The sequence below is a fragment of the Pimephales promelas genome, chromosome 4 (assembly GCF_988280905.1).
Source record: "Pimephales promelas chromosome 4, fPimPro1.hap1.1, whole genome shotgun sequence".
NCBI classification, from domain to species: domain Eukaryota; kingdom Metazoa; phylum Chordata; class Actinopteri; order Cypriniformes; family Leuciscidae; genus Pimephales; species Pimephales promelas.
This window is the reverse complement of record NC_142772.1, coordinates 38,397,170-38,416,229: the sequence shown is the minus strand read 5'-3', so window position 1 is coordinate 38,416,229 and position 19,060 is coordinate 38,397,170. Positions and strand designations below refer to the sequence as shown.

Here is a 19,060-nt window from a genome sequence, read left to right as displayed (position 1 = left end):
TGACATCATCAGTTTCCTGCCAATCCTGATATTCTTCAGTGTATGCTTTATATCTCATGAAGAAATGTAATACGTGAGTGAGAGAGAGAGAGAGATATTTGTGTGTGTGTGTGTGTGTGTGTGTCTGTGTCTGAGATTTAGAGACCTTACTAACCTGTGTAAATGAATGGATGTTTATCCGTCCGCAGGTAAATTATTGTGATGCATATTGAACACAATAAAATCACTTTAAAACAATTCAGCTTAATAAACTGGAAAGAAAAAAACATCAATGACTCTGTTCTTTTTAAATATATCATAAAATAGATATATTGTACCATTGAAAAGAGGTCAATTCGATTTTTTTTGTGTTTTAAATCATCCATGTCACATTATCCTTCAGAAATTATTCTAATATGCTGATTTGGTGGTCAAGAAACATTTTGTAACAACATTATGAATGCTGAAAGCGGTTTTGCTGCTTAATATTTTTGTTGGAGGCAGATGGATAGGAATTACATTATAACATTCTTGCGTCAAAAACAAAATAAAAATTTTACTTACCCCAAATCTTTGAACATTATTGGATATCTATTTTGAATCAGTTTAATACAAATGGAAAAAAAATTTTTTTTCTTCAAATTAACCTATATATATAATTCCTTGGGAATTCATTTTACCCATTTATGTAGTAATTATTTGTAATACCCTCATTCTAACATTTTTTTTTTTAATGTAACCAGCATTACTGTTTAGCAAACATGTAAAATCAAATAAAACCAGACGAAACAAGTATTCAGTTCAACTCTGTTTTCTCCATAATTAAGTTTATTATGAAATAATGATATAATGTTCTTATTTCAATCATATCACCGAATCAAAAATATTAAACTGTTATTTTCCTTTGTAACATAATAATAGTTTCATGTGGCACTTAGTACACACGTGTGACATATTTCTTCCATACTGTCCTCTTACATTTTTTTATGCCCTAAAAAGGTCTTTAACACTCCAGCAGAAGCTCTAAAATATAGAAAGAGGATCAACATGGAAAAAAAGAAAATCACACTATAATAGAATAAATAATGTTTTATAGCAATACTTTAAATATTGTGATTGGACTAAATACTATCCTTTGAAAGTTATCAGACAAAACCCGAATATACCATAAATTAAATTTCGCACAAGTCCCTTTAATTTGGGAAAAAATAAATATATATATATATACTGTATATATAGAGAGAGAACAAAAAAAACAACCAAAAAAAAAAGAAAAGAAAGGAAAAACTGAAACTCTATGTCATGCTAATCCTAGCAGCGATAACCAAATTTCACTGACTCAATTTTCGCCTGAGAAGTCACATGGCGGGGTACCAGCTCATGGGGTTGGCATTCGCACATGCCAATGCACCTGTTCGAGGAAAATTTGGCAACCAGACTATTTTGGCACATTAGACATGAATTGGCACGTCATTACGAGGTTGATCAGCAGGATTAAAGTCGTCCTGGTCCGAGTATCATTCCCTACAAAATGAAGACGGGCTCAGATTATTACTTTTTAGCAACTGATCAGCACTGATGATGGGAGAGAGGAAACAATGATAAAGCCAAGACCGAGAGCTCAGGATAAACAAGGCTCTGACGTAAACGCGCTACAGAGGTCCACTGCTCAGAGCAAAACAGTTCCTCCTTCAGGTTTCTCTGGTCTGTAGTTTTCTCAGGGTACCCAGAAGCTCCACCAAACCAAAACGACTTTAAGCTCGATCGATTGTAGGTTTCTCTGAATGTCAAAGTTGTTTCCGATATCTGCATTGATATTTGCAGATCGTGATCCACTGTTCTTTGAGACCCGTACGAATAGAATCACACAAATAAAAATACCTGCAATGAACCGAATCTCATGCAAAACAAACTAAAGAGTGCAGCAGGTTCCATCCAAGGAGAAATTGTCCAGGAATAAAATAAAATAAAAAAATCAGCTTCAGCTTTGACCAGACTCGAAACTGTCGGAAAAACACGTGATAATGTTGAGTATGAGATCGAGAGATAAAAGAGATTGGGTGAGAGAGAATGCCCCGAAAAGTCACAGTGCACGGAGGAACACCAGGGCGGCGCTAGAGAGAAAGAGTCATTACGGTGGTTTAGTGCTTCAAAAAGTGAAAATTCGCTTTTTGTCGATTTGTGTAGAGAAGAAGAAACCATAGGTGATTTTTCTTCTTCATAATTTAAAACCTCTCTAAAAAGAGAGTGCTGAGGGATAAAATGTGTATATTTTGTGTCTGTGTGTGTATGAATTTCTTTTCTGTGAATTCGAACATGTCGTGTGCAGAATTCAGTGCAGCCAGCCCGGCGAGGTGTCCCCGTAACCCCACTAAAAGAAATACGCCTGGTAAACCCCAGTGAAGCAAGGTCCGTCCTCTCTCCTGTAGTTTGTGTCGTGTCAGTCCTCCTCAAGTCCCACAGATGTATCTTAAGTAGAATAGTGCTTTTCCAAGTAAACAGAGGCCGGTGTATCCAACCCCTGGTAGGTGTGTGTTCTATTTTTTAAAGGGAGCTAACCGACTGAAGTTCTGCCAGAAGGGTGATGTGCTGCGTTTTGGCTCGTATTCATATCCATCCGCCTGCCCGTAGCCGTCAGGGAGGAGGTACTGCCCGGGGTTCATGGGGTCCAAAGGTGGTGGGTACGCTGGGGGGACCGACCGGCCCACACCTGAGAAGGAAAACAAAAAGCCTGATTCATAAACTCGAGGTTTATCTGTGGTAAAAAAAAAAAAAAAAGACTTTTATTTGAATTTTGTGTAGATTTATGCTGTATGAACTGTGTAACATCCACAGGCACCATTTACTACAAATATAATTTGCATTGATTTACTGGTATTTTCTCATTGGGACTTTTTCACCATGGTAACAGCAATACAAAAGACTACAGTATCATTTATTGGAAATGGACATTGTTTTATGCAAAAAATAAAGCTGTCTATGGCAACTAGGTTTGTTAATTGTTTCAACTATGTGATAGCTGGCATATAACAACCCGGTAAAAACTGATAACACAGGCTCATCCGCTATAAGTTGGCTAGAAAGGTATTTGCTGAGCTAATCAAATATTACAACTCAAATCAATATTTTGAGTACAGTTATTTAATTGTCACATGGGTATCGATTCATACAAACGCAGCTGCTGCCATTATGTGACGATTGTTTTTTAAACTGTAATGGATTATAAGATAACAAACTGGTATGATTTTAAAAGTTTAATCGCAAATCATTATCTCTTGTCCCTATAATTACTTGTGTGGCGAAATGCCATGTAATAAGTGGTATGACTGTAGCGTATCTCTTAAATGTCTGTCTAGTTTCTAGTTAAACTGCTTTCTAGTCTTTTATTAAAGACTTTATAAAATATTTCAACTCAAGTCATTTTTCGTGTCTAACTAGGGTGACCACCATCAAACAAACCAAGTGTGGCACGATTACTACGTTTGTGTGGGACAATGTGTTACCAACACTAAAACATAACCTGAAACTGTTATATACAGTTTATAATACAGTTTATATACAGTCTTCTCCCTTTAAATATTTTCAGTCAGTTTAAGGATAATTTAAACACTTTTATATAATTTACTTGAAAGTAATAGAAGAGCAGTTTCATGTGTATCCTTTTATTGTTCAACTGTTAGAGGTAGATATGGGATTTAGAAAGTAATCATTAATAAATAATGCAATACTTTTTCGAGAGTAATTAGTTCAGTAATCTAAATACACTTTTGAAGATGCAATTAGATAGTAATTAATTACTTTTTTAGAGTAGCCTATCCCCACTGAACATAATAATGGTCGGTGTATGAATGAGTGAGTGAATGTGAGGCAAAATGTAAAGCGCTTTGGTAGCCATTGGGTCGGTGAAAGCACTATATAAATGCAGTCCGTTTACCATTTAAAGGCAGTCCATTTAATAAAGGCTTCAAGATTTCGTACCTTTCTGTTTGGTGACTCTCCTAACGGTCAAGGCGGCTTGCCTCTTCTGATAGCCAGAGATTTCAAACCCTAAAGCGACAAAATGACAGACAACATTTAGTGTAAAACTTTAACAGGTTTGTGTGAAGAACAGAACAAAGTTTAAATCACTGTGAGAGTGGTGAACATGTATGGTTATTGTATCGAAAAGGTCAGCCTGAATTTAAGAAAAAGCTAACAGAATACAAATTTGAAACGGCATGAGAATGAATAATGACTAAATGCAAAAGTTCTCACCAATCTTCTCATCTTCCTGGACCATCTTTCTTTCCTCCTGAAACGCCCGAAGCCAACGCATTTTCTCCTCCAGCTTTTTAGGCAAGAACAGATGGATCTCGTCAGTGTCTCTGTTGGCCAGTTTGAAGGCATTCTTCACGCTAACGTTAAAATCGTCATCTCGGCCGTCGATTGCGTCAATGACCTCATATCGATCCATTTCAATTCGGCCCTTATAGTAGAGAATATCACGGCGAATGAGATCCTGTGGAAGGCGGCGAGACTTTATTAGTATGTCTGTACTGACAGTCCAGACAATTTACAAAACAGAATGAAACTAAATTTTACATTAAAATAAATGTACATGTAAACTTCATGTACATATACATACAAGGTGGGATAGGATGTGTGTGGCACCTTTTTATCAGTCGTGTGATCTGTCTCAGTTTTTGTGTTGCTGAACTGTCTGTGTATGTCATATGGTGCGGGAGAGATGTTTTTGCACCTTTGTAGAGAGACTAAAAATGGGCCATGTGCTTTGAGCTTGAGGGTGTTTGGAGGACAGTGAAACAAACGGATTTTACCTTCAGCACGAATCCAAATCACAAACCCTCAGTTGCGCTACACCACCATAATTTGCTTTTCCATGCCTGTCTTGTTCAATTCTGCATCTTCGCTCTCCAAGTGAAAGTTATAGAGTGCAATGTGCTGAAAACATCGTCAGCTGCCTGCTACCTTCCCTCAAAGATTCCTACTCCTCACAAACCAAAAACAGGACTGCAAGAGTCACGCCTGACACTTTCTCTACACGTTATTTCCAGACCCATGTGTCCCAGTTAAAGCAGACTCCTACTTCATCATCATCAATTGAACTTTAGAGTGTTATTTGTGCCTTAATACCCTCTTTCTCTCACCTTCTTGCAGAGGACCATCTGATGATCAAACAGGAAGAAGATTCTGGTTTGGCTGCGCCCGTATGGTTGATATATCCAGGACATCTCCCCCGTGTAGACAAGCTCTGAGCTCCTGTCCAGAATATCCTCACCCTGCACACACACAATAACAAATGAATCACTACATCTGACACCACTGAGACTCTGATGTATTCATGTCTCCAATCAAACATGACCCCTGTGGTGCAGGTTGCACGTCAATAACAAACATCAAACCTGTGCCATAGATGGCAGATTTCATTAGAAACCGCGTAGAAAAACAAATGTTAAATATACTACTTGTCAATGTTTGGAATAATTAACATTAAATGTTTTTGAATGTCTCTGCTCACAAAGGCTGCATTTATTTTTTCACAAATACAGTAAGAACAGCAATATTTTGAAAAATGATTATAATTTAAATTTGAATTGTCAATTTTAATGTTTTAAAAATATAATTTATTCTGTGATGGCAAAGCTGACTTTTCAGCAGCCATTACTCCAGTCTTCGGTGTCACATGATCCTTCAGAAATCATTCTAATATGCTGATATTATATGTTTCTTATTATTATAATATTTTTGGGGAAACTGTAATACACTTAGCTAAGTATGTTGTCCCATACTCAGAATTTGTGCTCTGTGAAATTTCACCCAAGTCCACAGCAGTGAGGATTGAACACACACCTGGAGCAGCCATTGTTGCTGTGGCAACCGGGGAGCAATTGGAGGTTAGGTGCCTTGCTCACCTCAGTTGTGGGTAATAGACCTTTTTCACAAAAACCGGAAATACGTAATCGTTGTGGAAACGGAGTTCCCGTCAACTGTCGACACATTAGAAAAACCTACTCTGGGAGGAGAAAATTGATCAGAGAGTCTTCAAAACTTCGAAAAAATGTAAACTTGTCATGGTCCAGTTGTAAGAAGGTGGAGTGTGTGGAAAGTTATTAATATTTAGGGAGTATTATTTACAATAAACTGCATTTTGATGTGAATACCAGAAAGAAGTCTTTTAGTTTTATTCAACAATTATCCTGAATTTTTTGCACTGCTGTTGCTATAGAACGATCAAAGATGAAGAAAAATTATACAAATATTAATTTATCCCTTGTACACTCGGATTGTTAAATACTCAGAATGGTATATATTAATATTTTAAAGTTATATGTAGCCCACTGTTGTGTGTTCTTATTTATCTTGTTTTATATTGTGGTGTATATTTTTATGTGCTTATTCCGCTGGATACAAATATCTTAATAAAGTTGAACATGAACTAACGTTACTTCAAAAATACACAAAACATAAAAAATAAACAAACAATGACGGCTTATTAGTGAATGGTGACATGAGAAGTACAGAAGATCACAGGATCAATAACATCCCGCCAGATTGCCTGAATCCAGTTCCTTCGAACTTCATCGACAGGGAACTGACGAGGGAAGGAATGAAAACGACAGGTATGGCTGCTTTTGGGAATAACCAAAAAGATCGGTACGCAACAACTCTCACTAGTTGCCTTCGGCGCTATCTGTTATGAATGGAGCGGAAGAAGATTACCACGACAATTGCGTATTTCCGGTCACAAATACGGAAGTTGTGAGAAAGGTCTATGAGAGTAGAAGAGAGAGTTAATTCACTCACTTCACCTTCATTTCCTGAAGGTACTGAGACTCGAACCTGTGACCTTCAGGTTCCAAGTCCGACTCTCTAAACATTAGGCCACAACTACCCCTTGATTGATTTTTTAATTGATCAAAATATTTCTCTTTCAAAAAGTGAAGAAAAACTAATTGTATCATGGTTTCCAGAAAAATATTAAGATGCATACATATATAATAAATAAATAATAAACAACCAAATTTCCATATTTAACTCTACCACTGCTCTCTTTTATATCTTATATACTGCTAATTAACTTGTTCTGAAAAGCCACACACCTCCCAGTCCAGTACAGAGGCCTGCCATTGGGCGATTTTGTCAATGTTCTCGAGCCTTCGTTTGCGTTCGTTGATTTGCTGAGTGACATTTCTCATTACAGCTAGCGCAGCAGCCACATACCGATAATCACTGGGAGAGAAAGGGAAAAGAATGAGCAAAGGAGAAGAGAGAAAAAATGAGGGCTGTCAAAATGATAAGTGGAAAAAAAATGTGTCATTTACAGAGTCATATATTTAGTAGACCCGACCGACCGCCATAATCTGCATGATGCACCTTGAGTTAGCATATCCGTGTTTCTGTGTGTACCTGTGTTCTTGAACTGTGTATTTCAGCAACTCTGCCAGCTGTAGAGGGTATTTGCAGATTTTCTGGACTGGTGTGAGAAGGTAGCCGTCAATGGCGATGTCGATCATCTGCTGGACCAATCGGCACGCTTCAAAGAAGTGCTGGTATCGTGCATCTCGCATAAGACGTGTGATCTCCATGCAGGCGTCGACGTGGTTGTTACAGTATTCCGAGTAGATCCAGAATCCATCTTGCTGTAAATAAAAATATAAAAATGTTAAATAAATCAGTTTTCCCCTTGACCCATTATGTATATGTCAGTGATTTTCTATGTTGGAATACAGACGTGTTCCAAAAAGCAGGGTCCGATCTCACTGAGATGAGGTTCTTCCGTGTTAAACTGTTTCTCCAGGTCTCTGACAAAGCTTAACTGGAATCTGTAAATGTCTTCGATATTTCCAAATATCACTTTCAGCTGATCGTCGTTAAACATGTCTCTCCTCTTTTTACACTGACGGAGATACCCCTGAAACAGAAACACAAATTTACACTAACACTACTGTTCAAAAGTCTGTTATTCTTGGTATTTAATCACAAATACTGTAAAACAGTAATATTGTCAAATATCATTACAATTCAAAATGACTGTTTTCTATTTAAAGGAGTAGTTCGCTTTAAAAAAAAAAAACTTTTCCTGATAATTTACTCACCCCCATGTCATCCAAGATGTCCACGTATTTCTTTCTTCGGTTGAAAAGAAATTAAGGTTTTTGATGAAAACATTCCAGGATTTTCTCCATATAATGGACTTTATTGGGAACCAAACGGTTCAAGGTCCAAATGAGAGTTTCAGTGCATCTTCAAAGGGCTTTTAAATGACACCAGACGATGAATAAGGGTCTAATCTACAGTAGGACCCTTTGAGTCATGACTCGAAAAAAGATTTGTTCATTTTGATGAGTGAGTTTGAACAGGACAGTCACGAACGCTCATCACAGAACACAGCAAGGTGACCATTTGTGCTTATAAAACTTAAACGTTTTTATTTATTTTTTAAATGATCGATCGTTTCGCTAGATAAGACCCTACTGCATTTTCGTTTAAAAACGGAGACCTTTTGCTACGTTTGCACCTCCTGTCCAGACTAAAACGGAAAAACCAAAGACCGAAAACGACAAAGCCCTTTAAAGCTGCACTGAAACTTTCATTTGGACCTTGAACTGTTTGGTTCCCACTGAAGTCCATTATAAGGAGAAAATCCTGGAATGTTTTCATCAAAAACCTTAATTTCTTTTCAAATGAAGAAAAAAAGACGTGGACATCTTGGATGACAAGGGGGTGAGTAAATTATCAGCAAAAGTTTTTTTAAAAGTGAACTACTCCTTTAATACATTTAAAAATAATTTATTTCTGTGATGGCAAAGCTGAATTTTTAGCATCTTTGCTCCAGTCGCCTATGTCACATGATCCTTCAGAAATCATTCTAATATGATTATTTGGTGCTCAATAAACATTTCTTATTTTGTCTCATTAGATTCTCACAAAGGCAAATTATCTGAGCCATGATATCCATGATAACTTTATAGTTGTATACTTTTCCTCAATTGTGTTTATGTATATTTCTCCTCAGGAAATATAGGAGACAGCCAAAGACTGTTACCTCACAGATGTCCTTCAGGTGTTTGATGTAATGTCGTTCTGTGCTCATGATCTCATTGATGACATTGGCCCTCATCTGGTCCCGGTTCTGGGTGGGCTGGCCCAGACACAGGCAGTCGGTGCTGGGGTTCGGACTGGCCTCCGCGTGGCCGTTCTGCACCTCGCTGGAGCTTTCGGCAGCCTCGACCGCTGTGTTTTCCTCCTGATTTACCCATAACTAGAACACACACACACACACACATTACTGTAAGACAGACATGACTTGATCTTCAAGTCCTGTTATCATCAATTAAACTAATCATGATAATTGTGCTCACATTCGATTAGCATTCAGCTCAGAGCATCCAGAGTTAACAGTCGGCATGATTGCTTTCATAGGGTCATTAAAGTGTCTAGATGTTGCTTTAAAAGCTTCAGGGGTTCAAGTTACATTGACATGAAACAAAGAGTCAGATTGCGCCCTCTGGTGGCACCAGTCCAAACTATATTTTACCACATTAGAGGCATTGCAGTAAACACTTTATAAAATTTGTTTTCACCAGGACATAATTAATCTGCATGTGGACCTGTTACACTGCTGCCAAGGAACACACACACAAGCCAAGAGATGAAAAGAGAAGGAGGGCAATACAGATGCACAGTTAGGAGCATGGTGTGTGTTTAAGAGAGAGAGAGAGACAGAGAGAGAGTGTGTGTGTTTGAGAGGATCTGATGTAATTTTATTTGCCCTGATTATGTAACTTATCATTTGCTTTCCCAGGTGAGCCAACTGATGTAGACACAAATGCACGGATACACACAAACTCTCTTCTCTCACACACACAATGAAAACCCATGAATATGCCCACATTTTTATTCCGATCAAATAATATATCTGTTTCTAGTTTTACAAGTTCTACGGAAACCGTTTTAGATTTTGAAGGTGCACATAAGGTGTTTAAAGGGATAAGGACAACTCGAAAATTAATATCCTGTTATCATTTACTCATTGAACTTTTGAACAATATGTAAAATCATGTACACTTATCAGCACAAACGAAAATAATTGCTTACTGTACCTTTAAGAGATTATTTTAGTCCCTTTATTAAAGAAATAGATCTCACAAAAATAAAAATTTGGTTATCATTTACTGACTCTGAAATAGTTCCAAACCTGTATGCCTTTCTTTCTTTTGTGGATCACTAAAGGAGAAGTTCTGAAGGAAGTATTATTCTCTTTTTTCCTTGCATTTGGTAATGAAAGCTGGCTGGAGTGTTCAAGCTTCAAAAAGCACGTCACAAAATCATAAAATTAGCATATGACTTTAATCCAAGTGTTCTGAAGTCATACTGAATAATAGCTTGTGTGACAAACAGACTGATATTTACATTTTCCAAATTGTGAGTTGAACTGTGAATCATACAGACCTGTTTTGTGAACCAGATCAACCGATTCAACTCAAAAGCACCAACCAAATTTCTAAAGAAAGTTTTTACAGTGTTTTTGCAGAAAAATACAACATACAGGTTTGGAACAAATTTTCATTTTAGGTGAACTGTGCCTTTAAGCCATATTCCTTGTGGAAACTGGTTGGTCCCCACAATGTAATTGATTTCAGGTTTTGTTATTCTTGTAGGAACATTTGGATTGCACAGAGAAAGCAAAATCTGATCCACACACACACACACACCGATGACCTGATCTGGAGTCCCAAACACTGGGGGAAAAAAAGACAAAATTAAAAATAGATTTTCATAAATACACAAGCCTGTCACAGATTCTATTCAGCCTGAAACCATGTCCTGCATAACTCCCTCTTTCTCTCACACACACTCTGTTTCTACACAAAGTCACGGATATGATGTCTAATCTCTTGAAGGATGTTTCTCGGATTAAGATCTCATTAAAATCTCAAACTATACTCTTATACCTAGAAATCTCTGCCTCAGCGCAACTTTCCAGTGCTTAGCCTTGCTAGTTGTCTGTCCTCATTCTCATCAAGCGAAAGGCTTAGTTTAGGGATCTTGTTGCCTTGGACACAACTCGTGTATGTGTGTGTGTTGCTACGGCTGTGTGTTTAAAATAATAGAGGAATCAGAAGACCACTGTCGACGCAAATGTTGCACACACACACACACACCTGCCCACAAATACGCAAACATACAAACTTCCATCTTCTCTTTCCTTCCTCTCAGTGTCGTCGTCCAATCTATTTTAGCCTCTCTCACCCTCTCCTCCCAGAGCAATCTGTTTTTTCTTTTTTTGGTGGTGGGGGGAGGGGGTTGTCTGTTCTTCTCTCCTGTCCTCTAATGAAAAGTGACGTCTCATTTTATGCTTCATGACTCAACCTCACTGAACAGTGAAGAGAAACAAGATACTGTGTAAAAGGTGTCAGCATCTTACACCAAAAAACAAACCCTTGCAGGTGATAATAATACAACATTCACCAATCTCATTTACTTGGGTATTCCAATTCTTATATTCACTAATGCATCTCAGATGTACTATTCACAAGTTTGCCTGCCCGTCCAGTCTTAATAGTTAATAGTAAACAAACTTGGTTTGCTGTCCATAGATATGTATACAAACCCATAAAAATACAATGTGAAGGCCGTGAACTGCGAAGGATGCAGCCTATTCGGAGCATGTAGCCTTTGTGGGGTTTCCTAATTGCACAACCAGGTGTTCCCCATTACCGCTCCTGGCGCCAAGCAACGGTGCGAGAGTACACTGCCATCATGATCATTCATTTGATATAATTGAGTAAACAGCTATGGAGACAGAATTGGCTATTGCCTTTTTTTGTTTAATATTTTACTGGACTGGAGGACATTGGAGGATGTTTCGCTGCCGAGTCATGTATTTTCGGCATAGCCAAGACCATGGCCAGAGATGATTTACTGCGTACCAATCAGAGGCTGCGTCCGGAATGGCCGGATTACACTTTAAAACTGTTATTGTTTACTGTTATTGTTACGGTTGTTAACTGTAAACTATTGCGTGTAAACTTGCATAAATAATGTAAAGAAATATGAAAAGAAAACATACATAGGCACATGTCAAATGATTAATCGCATCCAAAATAAAAGTTTGTGTTTACATAATATATATGGGTGCACTGTGGATAATTATTATATATATATATATATATATATATATATATATATATATATATATATATATATATATATACACACATATGCATGTATATTTAAGAAAAAAATATTATTTATATGAAATATTTATATTTAATATAAATTATATAAAAATCTATATACAGTATATGAAAATATTTCTTAGCATGTGTGTGTATTTATATATATATATATATATATATATATATATATATATATAAGTATACACAGTGCACCCACATAATGTAAACTCTTTTATTTTGGATGCGATTAATCACGATTAATCGTTTGACAGCCCTAATGTATACATATCAAAATGTTCACTTATATTGTAGGCTATTGATACGATTTTGTAGGCTAGTCATGTGTTCTTTTTATTATGTACAGAAATGGACCATGGTGAAAATATTTGCACAGGTTTTCAACCCTATTTGAATATAAAACCCAGTTGAATATAAAAAAGTCTAAAGCAAACGTTACTCCCACTCCTCATCAGCAGCTGTCAGTCACAGTTGCTAGGCGACAAGAACAATCCTCCATAGACTAGACCGGTTCGAGTGCTTCAGATGCGCACTTTGATATGGGACGCAGCTGTAGTTAGCAACAATTTGTTAATATTGTGACAATAGACCTACATTTAATTACTTTAATTTTCAAAATAACCAGTGGTGGAATGTAAGGAACTACAGACTATGTTAAGTATTCATGTACAAATGTGAAGTAGCCTACTTTTCCTTCACAGGACAGCAACACTACGCATTGTTTTACATGAAACTACACAAAAGTATATAGTTGAAATGTATCAACCTTGCAAACACTCAGACACCATTACAAAAATAAACAATGTCCAGAGCCATGAATTCTGTTTTATTTACACATTTAAAGTTGAAATAAATTCTCAATCATTCTTTCAAGAAGAGCAAACAACCTGTCCATCCTCTTCCTATTCTCCTCGCCTCTGCAGTCCCATGTCTTCTCTAATCAAGTCCAAAGACTCGTCCTCTCTGTCGCACCTTCTTTGTGATGCTGGTGCTGCTGGCTCATTCTCTTCTTGGGCACCCACTGCTGAACTCGGTGCTGGTCTATCCTCAGAGATAGCGGTTGGTGGAGTGGCTCTGTCCCAACTCCTCATCCATGAGGACAAACCAGGGCCAAGTTTCAGCAGTGAGTTTCCCACTCACACCCTCACCTGTTCCAGGACACTTGCAGTCCTAAGGCAGAGAAAATAAAGCATGCCTGTTAAAAACAACGACACAATACATTTAAACAAAGATCTGTCAAACTATCTTCCTTTATATACAGTATATTTTGTCTTGCATGTGAGTCACCTTCCCCAGCATTTTCTCCAGAATTCTCCTAAAACATATTTCTGGATACTCAAATTTGGTTTAAACCTTTGTAGACATAACTTGTCTATTATTTATATTAAATATATATATATTTTATTATAATACATATATATATATTATAATAGGCTACACAAGTGAGAAAGACTAGTGCACATATTACAAACAGGTCGTTGTCTTACGCTGGTCATTTTCAGACCACAATTGAATAAGTTGAGCTGTCTGCTCCCTGTTCCCTGAAACAATTAACTAATATTAGCACACGTTTTGCCTCAAACCACATGACAAATGAAGCCAGGCAATGGTGACGAATGAGTTAAGATGAATAAGAAAGAAAAACTTGTGGCTTTTAACTTTGGTTTCTCTAGCTATTTGAGTAAATTAAAACATAATACTTAGATATATATGTGAATTTTCTGACCACCACCGAACTTTCAGCCGCCCCCTTTTGGGGGTTGACTTATGGGGTAGGATAGGCCGCTTAGGATCCATTATGTATCCTCTCTTTCACGGGGAAACGAACAGTGCATTTGGTGTCGCTTTTGAATCAGGGAAGCCTTCGTCGCGCCGCGCTGACGCAAGCGGCCTTCGAATAGGGCCTTCGCAGAATTGAATTGCGACAGCCTTCATTGCGCCATGGTGATGCAATCGGCCTTGAAATACGGCCAATCGGCCTTCAAATACGGCCTTTGGAGGATGCAGCCTTCACATTGGGACACAGCTATTAAGTGCTGCCTTGGCAGACACTATACAAATGGCTGAGGCAGGAAGGCATGCTAATACGGGACAGTCCGTCAGTGGTCGTGGGCGGAAACATGAGCAAAAGACAATTTTGCATCCAATGACTCCTCCTGTATGGGTTGTTCCACAGGTGCACGTGCAGTTCCTTGACCAAGCATGAAAACATCATTTAATCCTGTTTTGTAGTCTTGAATTGCATGGTGATCTGATTTCCAAAAGAAAAGTAGAAAAACAATTATTATATATGAAATTATTTACTCTTGTTAATACACAAAACAAAACTTGCATGTTGGAATTAAGTCATTTACTTACCAGAATCAAAATGTGTGCTGTATATCAGTTGCTAGTTGGTATCCAGCCTTCTCGCTTCATTGCTGCAATCCAGGCATCACATCGTTTTTCATAAATCTAAATCTTTTCTAAAGTAGGTTCGTTTCTGGCCAGAGGGAGCATCCAGCTACCGAGCAACATGGACCTAATTTTAGTTTTGATATTTGTAATAGCCGGATTAAATTCAGTGGTGGAATGTAACGAAGTACAAATACTTCGTTACTTTACTTAAGTACATTTTTCACGTATCTTTACTTTACTTAAGTAGAATAAATAGTGCCTACTTTTTACTTTTACTTCGTTACATTTTGCAGCAATTATTATACTTTCTACTCCACTACATTTCTACAACTTCTGTTACATTTTCGTTACATTTCCTGATCAGTTTTTCCCCTGCCAAAACGTAATCTGACCGTCCGTTCGTTGCACGTTTGTCTCACCAGTGACGTTTGGTTGCCATAGATACAGTATATCAACCCGGTCACACTAAATGCGTCTCACACGCAGTGTGTTTATCATGCAACTCATACGCGAAAATTTGTTTTTACGTGCATAGGAAACACACCGTGTGTAATATATGTTTGGTTTGGTTAGGATTATGGCAAGCCAAGAGGTTCAGAATTACACCATAAATGAATCGCGTTTACTGCCAATAGTAAGGATAAGCATGATATTGCCTAATTGCAAGCTTGTTTCAGAAATGGTGACATTTTTTTCCATCATTATTGAACATCATTATAGGAGTAGGCTATTAGGTTGAATGAGTTAGAATTAAATGTTTTATTAATCATTAGAAAATAGACATTAAGATAATAAATTGTTATGCAAGTACTTTTACTTTTAATACTTAAAGTACATTTAAAATAAAGTACTTTTTACTTTTTACTTAAGTATGGTTGTCATTGTGTTACTTCTACTTTTACTAAAGTAAATATTTATCTGGGTATTTGTACTTTTACTTAAGTACTGAGATTCAGTACTTCCTCCACCACTGATTAAATTAATGATTGCATCACGCGCCTCCCGTCGATGTTTTGAATGCACTCAACAACTAACCGGAAGCGCCCAAGGAACAAAGACTTCACTTCCTTAAACTGACGAATAGCCGTTGAAATTGTCTATATGTAGAATTCAGAAACTTTTGTTAGTAGCAACACCGGTGGCCATTAAGTGAACTGCAGCCAGCATGCATTAAACGTAAAGTAAAAGAGACGTGATTCAAGGCCCTGATATAAACACAGTAAAGTTCTTTTTCGTTCGTCGCTTAGAACATACAACAAAAATGACAGCGGTTGAGAAAGTATCCAATCATAGTGATTTGGATATTTGCACCAGCTCTGCGATTCACCAGCATCTTGCCGACAGATGTGGTAATTAAAATTACAATGTGATGATAGTTTGATTTTTATTATTATGATAGATGATATTAATTTGGTTATGTAAGGCTATAGTTTGAATTAATCCCTTTTCATCAGGTTCTCAGGTTTTCAGGAGCGCGTAAATATCTCGTCCTTTGGATTTTCCCAGAAAAAACACCCAAAGTCAGTTTTTTTTTTAAAGCTGTTCACACATTGGCAATAATACAAAAGCGATTAATACATGAACATTTTTACATATACTCCCTTTAAAGGTGAAGTGTGTAGGTTTTGTGCTACTAGCAACAAATGGGTAAGTCCTGCCAACAATTCATGTTATTGATTGAGCATTAAGCTTACATGTCGGACTGTTCAAAAGAAAAGAAAAAAAGAATTGTGAATGCCACAAATGCATTCCTCAGATTTGAGATGTGTTTCTTTTTACATATGTAACTTTCAGCTCCACTGTACGCTGCTGATTCTCGTATGCAGGCACAGTTTGTGTTGTGCGTGCGGACTGTGAATAAACAGTGAGCAATGATTTCTGATGACACGAGAGCTTCAGGTCTCAGCAGGAGATAGACGCCAAACCTGCAGGCCAGCGCCACCAACTGGTGTGACATAATGCTTTCAGACTCTACCCCATCTATCTCTCTCACACTCATTCTCTTCCTGTCTATTTCTCCTTGTGCTTTCTCAGTGTTGCATAAGAGATACCCAAAGGTTCAGAATAAAGACATGCTGTACAGATTGATATAGTGTGTGTGTGTATGTATCTGTCTGTGTAGACACAGGTGATATTCTCTGTACAGCGAAGAGATTTTCTCACACCTGTCATGCCCGAGAGTGGCTTACACAACTTGCCATCTGCATAAGTGTGTTTTTGGGGAGGAAGGGGGGATAGATGACTGTTAGAAAAGAGAGGAAAGAGAAAAAGAAAAAGGGGGAACTGAGAAATGCACTTAGGAAGCTCTATGTATGTAGCCAAAGTTACGACCAAGTTACATAAAAGTCCCATTAAAGAACCCTCCACCTTTACGAACACACTCCTCTCTCGTAAGCACTTGTACACCTCCTTTTATCCCTTCACCTGTGATCCTCACTAAAAGGGTTTATCTTCATATTTCAGTACTAAGCTTGGGTTTTCTCAGAAAGCAAACCAATAGATCACACACAAGCAAAAAGTTTGAGCTTATGGCCACAACTGCAGTGGACTCACAATCCAGATGCTTCATCAACAATATGATAGGGGTTTTAAACACTCAATAGCATCCATTATGAAAGAATGTAAAAAATAAAACCTGACTTGCATAAAATGGCATTAAAATTATTACTGTTAAAATCATAAACAATTTTTTTTAAGTTTTATTTTGAGGGTCCTTGTTGTATGCTGCCTGGAGGCAGCAATTTCGCATTGTAAAGAAACTGGCTGATGTCACGATTCTAAAAACAAAATCTAATACAGTTGGCTCCTAAATTCACAAGAAAAATGTATTTAAATGTTGTTATATAAAATGTATAAATATATTAAATCTAAATTAATAACTACAAATAAATGTAATATATATTTAACATAAATATACATGATTCTCCATGTACTGTTCAAAAGTTTGGGGCTTTTTTAAATGTTTTTGAAAGAAGTCTCTTATACTCACCAAGGCTTTATTTATTTGATCAATTAAAAACAGTAATATTGTGAAATAATGTTATAAATTTGAATATATTGTAAAATGTAATTCATTCCTGTGATGCAAAGCTTAGATGAACCTTCAGAAATATCATATAATATGCTGATTTGGTTCTATAGAATCATTTTTTTATTGTTAAAATAATAATAATAATAATAATGATATTTATTTGTAAACGTTACCAAAGCATTAACAAAAAGCTTCATATAATTACAAAGTTATAGCCTATTTCCACACAATAGCCCTTTCTGCCGAAATAATTAAACATACATAAACATATTAATATAACAATAAAAGTAATAATTTTAATTATAAATATATACAAATATAAATAGGTAAATAATCTTTAGTATAATGTGCATGTTAACAAATGAACATAATATCCTTGTAGGAGCAATTCTTATTATAATCAATATTAAAAAAAAAAAATCTTAATGAACCCAGACTTTTGAATGATAGTGTATTTAATCTTCATATGTAATCATTTATAATATGAAATGTAGATTTAAAAGATAACACGTACTCATATGTAAAAGGTAATTTAAGTTAATTCATGAAAATGCAGTGGAAGAAATTGCATTCATGTCCATTTTATTGCCATCTGTGCTTGCAATATGAAGAGAATGGATTTGTTACTAAGAGGGAATGTCCCGCAATAGAGGGTTAATCTTTAGTTATGGGCAAGGACATCACCCCCCGGAAAGCTAGCAGCGAATCTGCATGTATATGCATATTATCAAGCATGTCTGTGCTAGAACACCATTAATATTTCATTTTTACTGTGCAGCATGTTCATATTTGAAGGCTTCTTTAGTTTTATCCATAACATTTCAATACATTTTGCTCATGATATTAGATCTGGGTTTTATAGTATCACTGGCAAACTAACGCTCTTTTGAGTCTTCAGTGACAACAGGCTTTTCTACAAAAGGTTGGAAGGGTTCATGCATAAGCTTGGCTCACTATGGAGAGAGAAAAGTTGGTGTTTGAACTGGGACACCAATAAAGGCCAATTGACACTAATGATAGACAAACGCGGACAACACCAGATTACACTACGTCACTTCTCAGACATTCGGCGAAACAAACACCGACCAACAGCAACAGTCTTCTGCCATTGGTCAGAGCCTGTCGGTGCATTGTAAAACCCCTGACACACTTAAAGCACTGGTTGGAGGTGGAGAAGAGAACCTGAAAGAATAGCCGAAGGGCTTAAATAATTGGTGTTGTGATTGAGGGTTTATTGTTTAAACTTCTGTTTGAAAATCTATTTTTGAGTTTTCCTTCTCTCTAGCTCTCTTTATGTATACAAATGTGATTAAACAGATCTTTAACAGTCAAAGGCCCTATTTACACCTGGTATTAAGATGCATTTTGGTCGATCGGATTCAGACCACAAGTAGACGAGGGAGACACATTCCCATTTAGTGCTTTAATCGTCTCTTGTCCACTTTTGACCACT

The 19,060-nt window shown here is 36.9% G+C and overlaps 1 protein-coding gene across 2 annotated transcripts in view; it reads right to left on the bottom strand.

The window, feature by feature from the left end:
* Window positions 1–774: 774 nt before the first annotated feature.
* arhgef9a (Cdc42 guanine nucleotide exchange factor 9a) overlaps window positions 775–19,060 on the bottom strand; it is a 30,260-nt gene continuing 11,974 nt past the window's right edge. For both annotated transcript variants that reach the window (XM_039658545.2, XM_039658546.2), the window contains 8 exons: window positions 9,026–9,241; window positions 7,712–7,891; window positions 7,387–7,619; window positions 7,080–7,209; window positions 5,127–5,258; window positions 4,234–4,477; window positions 3,958–4,026; window positions 775–2,689 (listed from right to left, as the gene is read on the bottom strand). In XM_039658545.2, coding sequence (XP_039514479.1) covers window positions 2,517–2,689; window positions 3,958–4,026; window positions 4,234–4,477; window positions 5,127–5,258; window positions 7,080–7,209; window positions 7,387–7,619; window positions 7,712–7,891; window positions 9,026–9,241 — 1,377 coding nt within the window. In that variant the 3' untranslated portion in view covers window positions 775–2,516. The remainder of the gene's footprint in view (window positions 2,690–3,957; window positions 4,027–4,233; window positions 4,478–5,126; window positions 5,259–7,079; window positions 7,210–7,386; window positions 7,620–7,711; window positions 7,892–9,025; window positions 9,242–19,060) is intronic.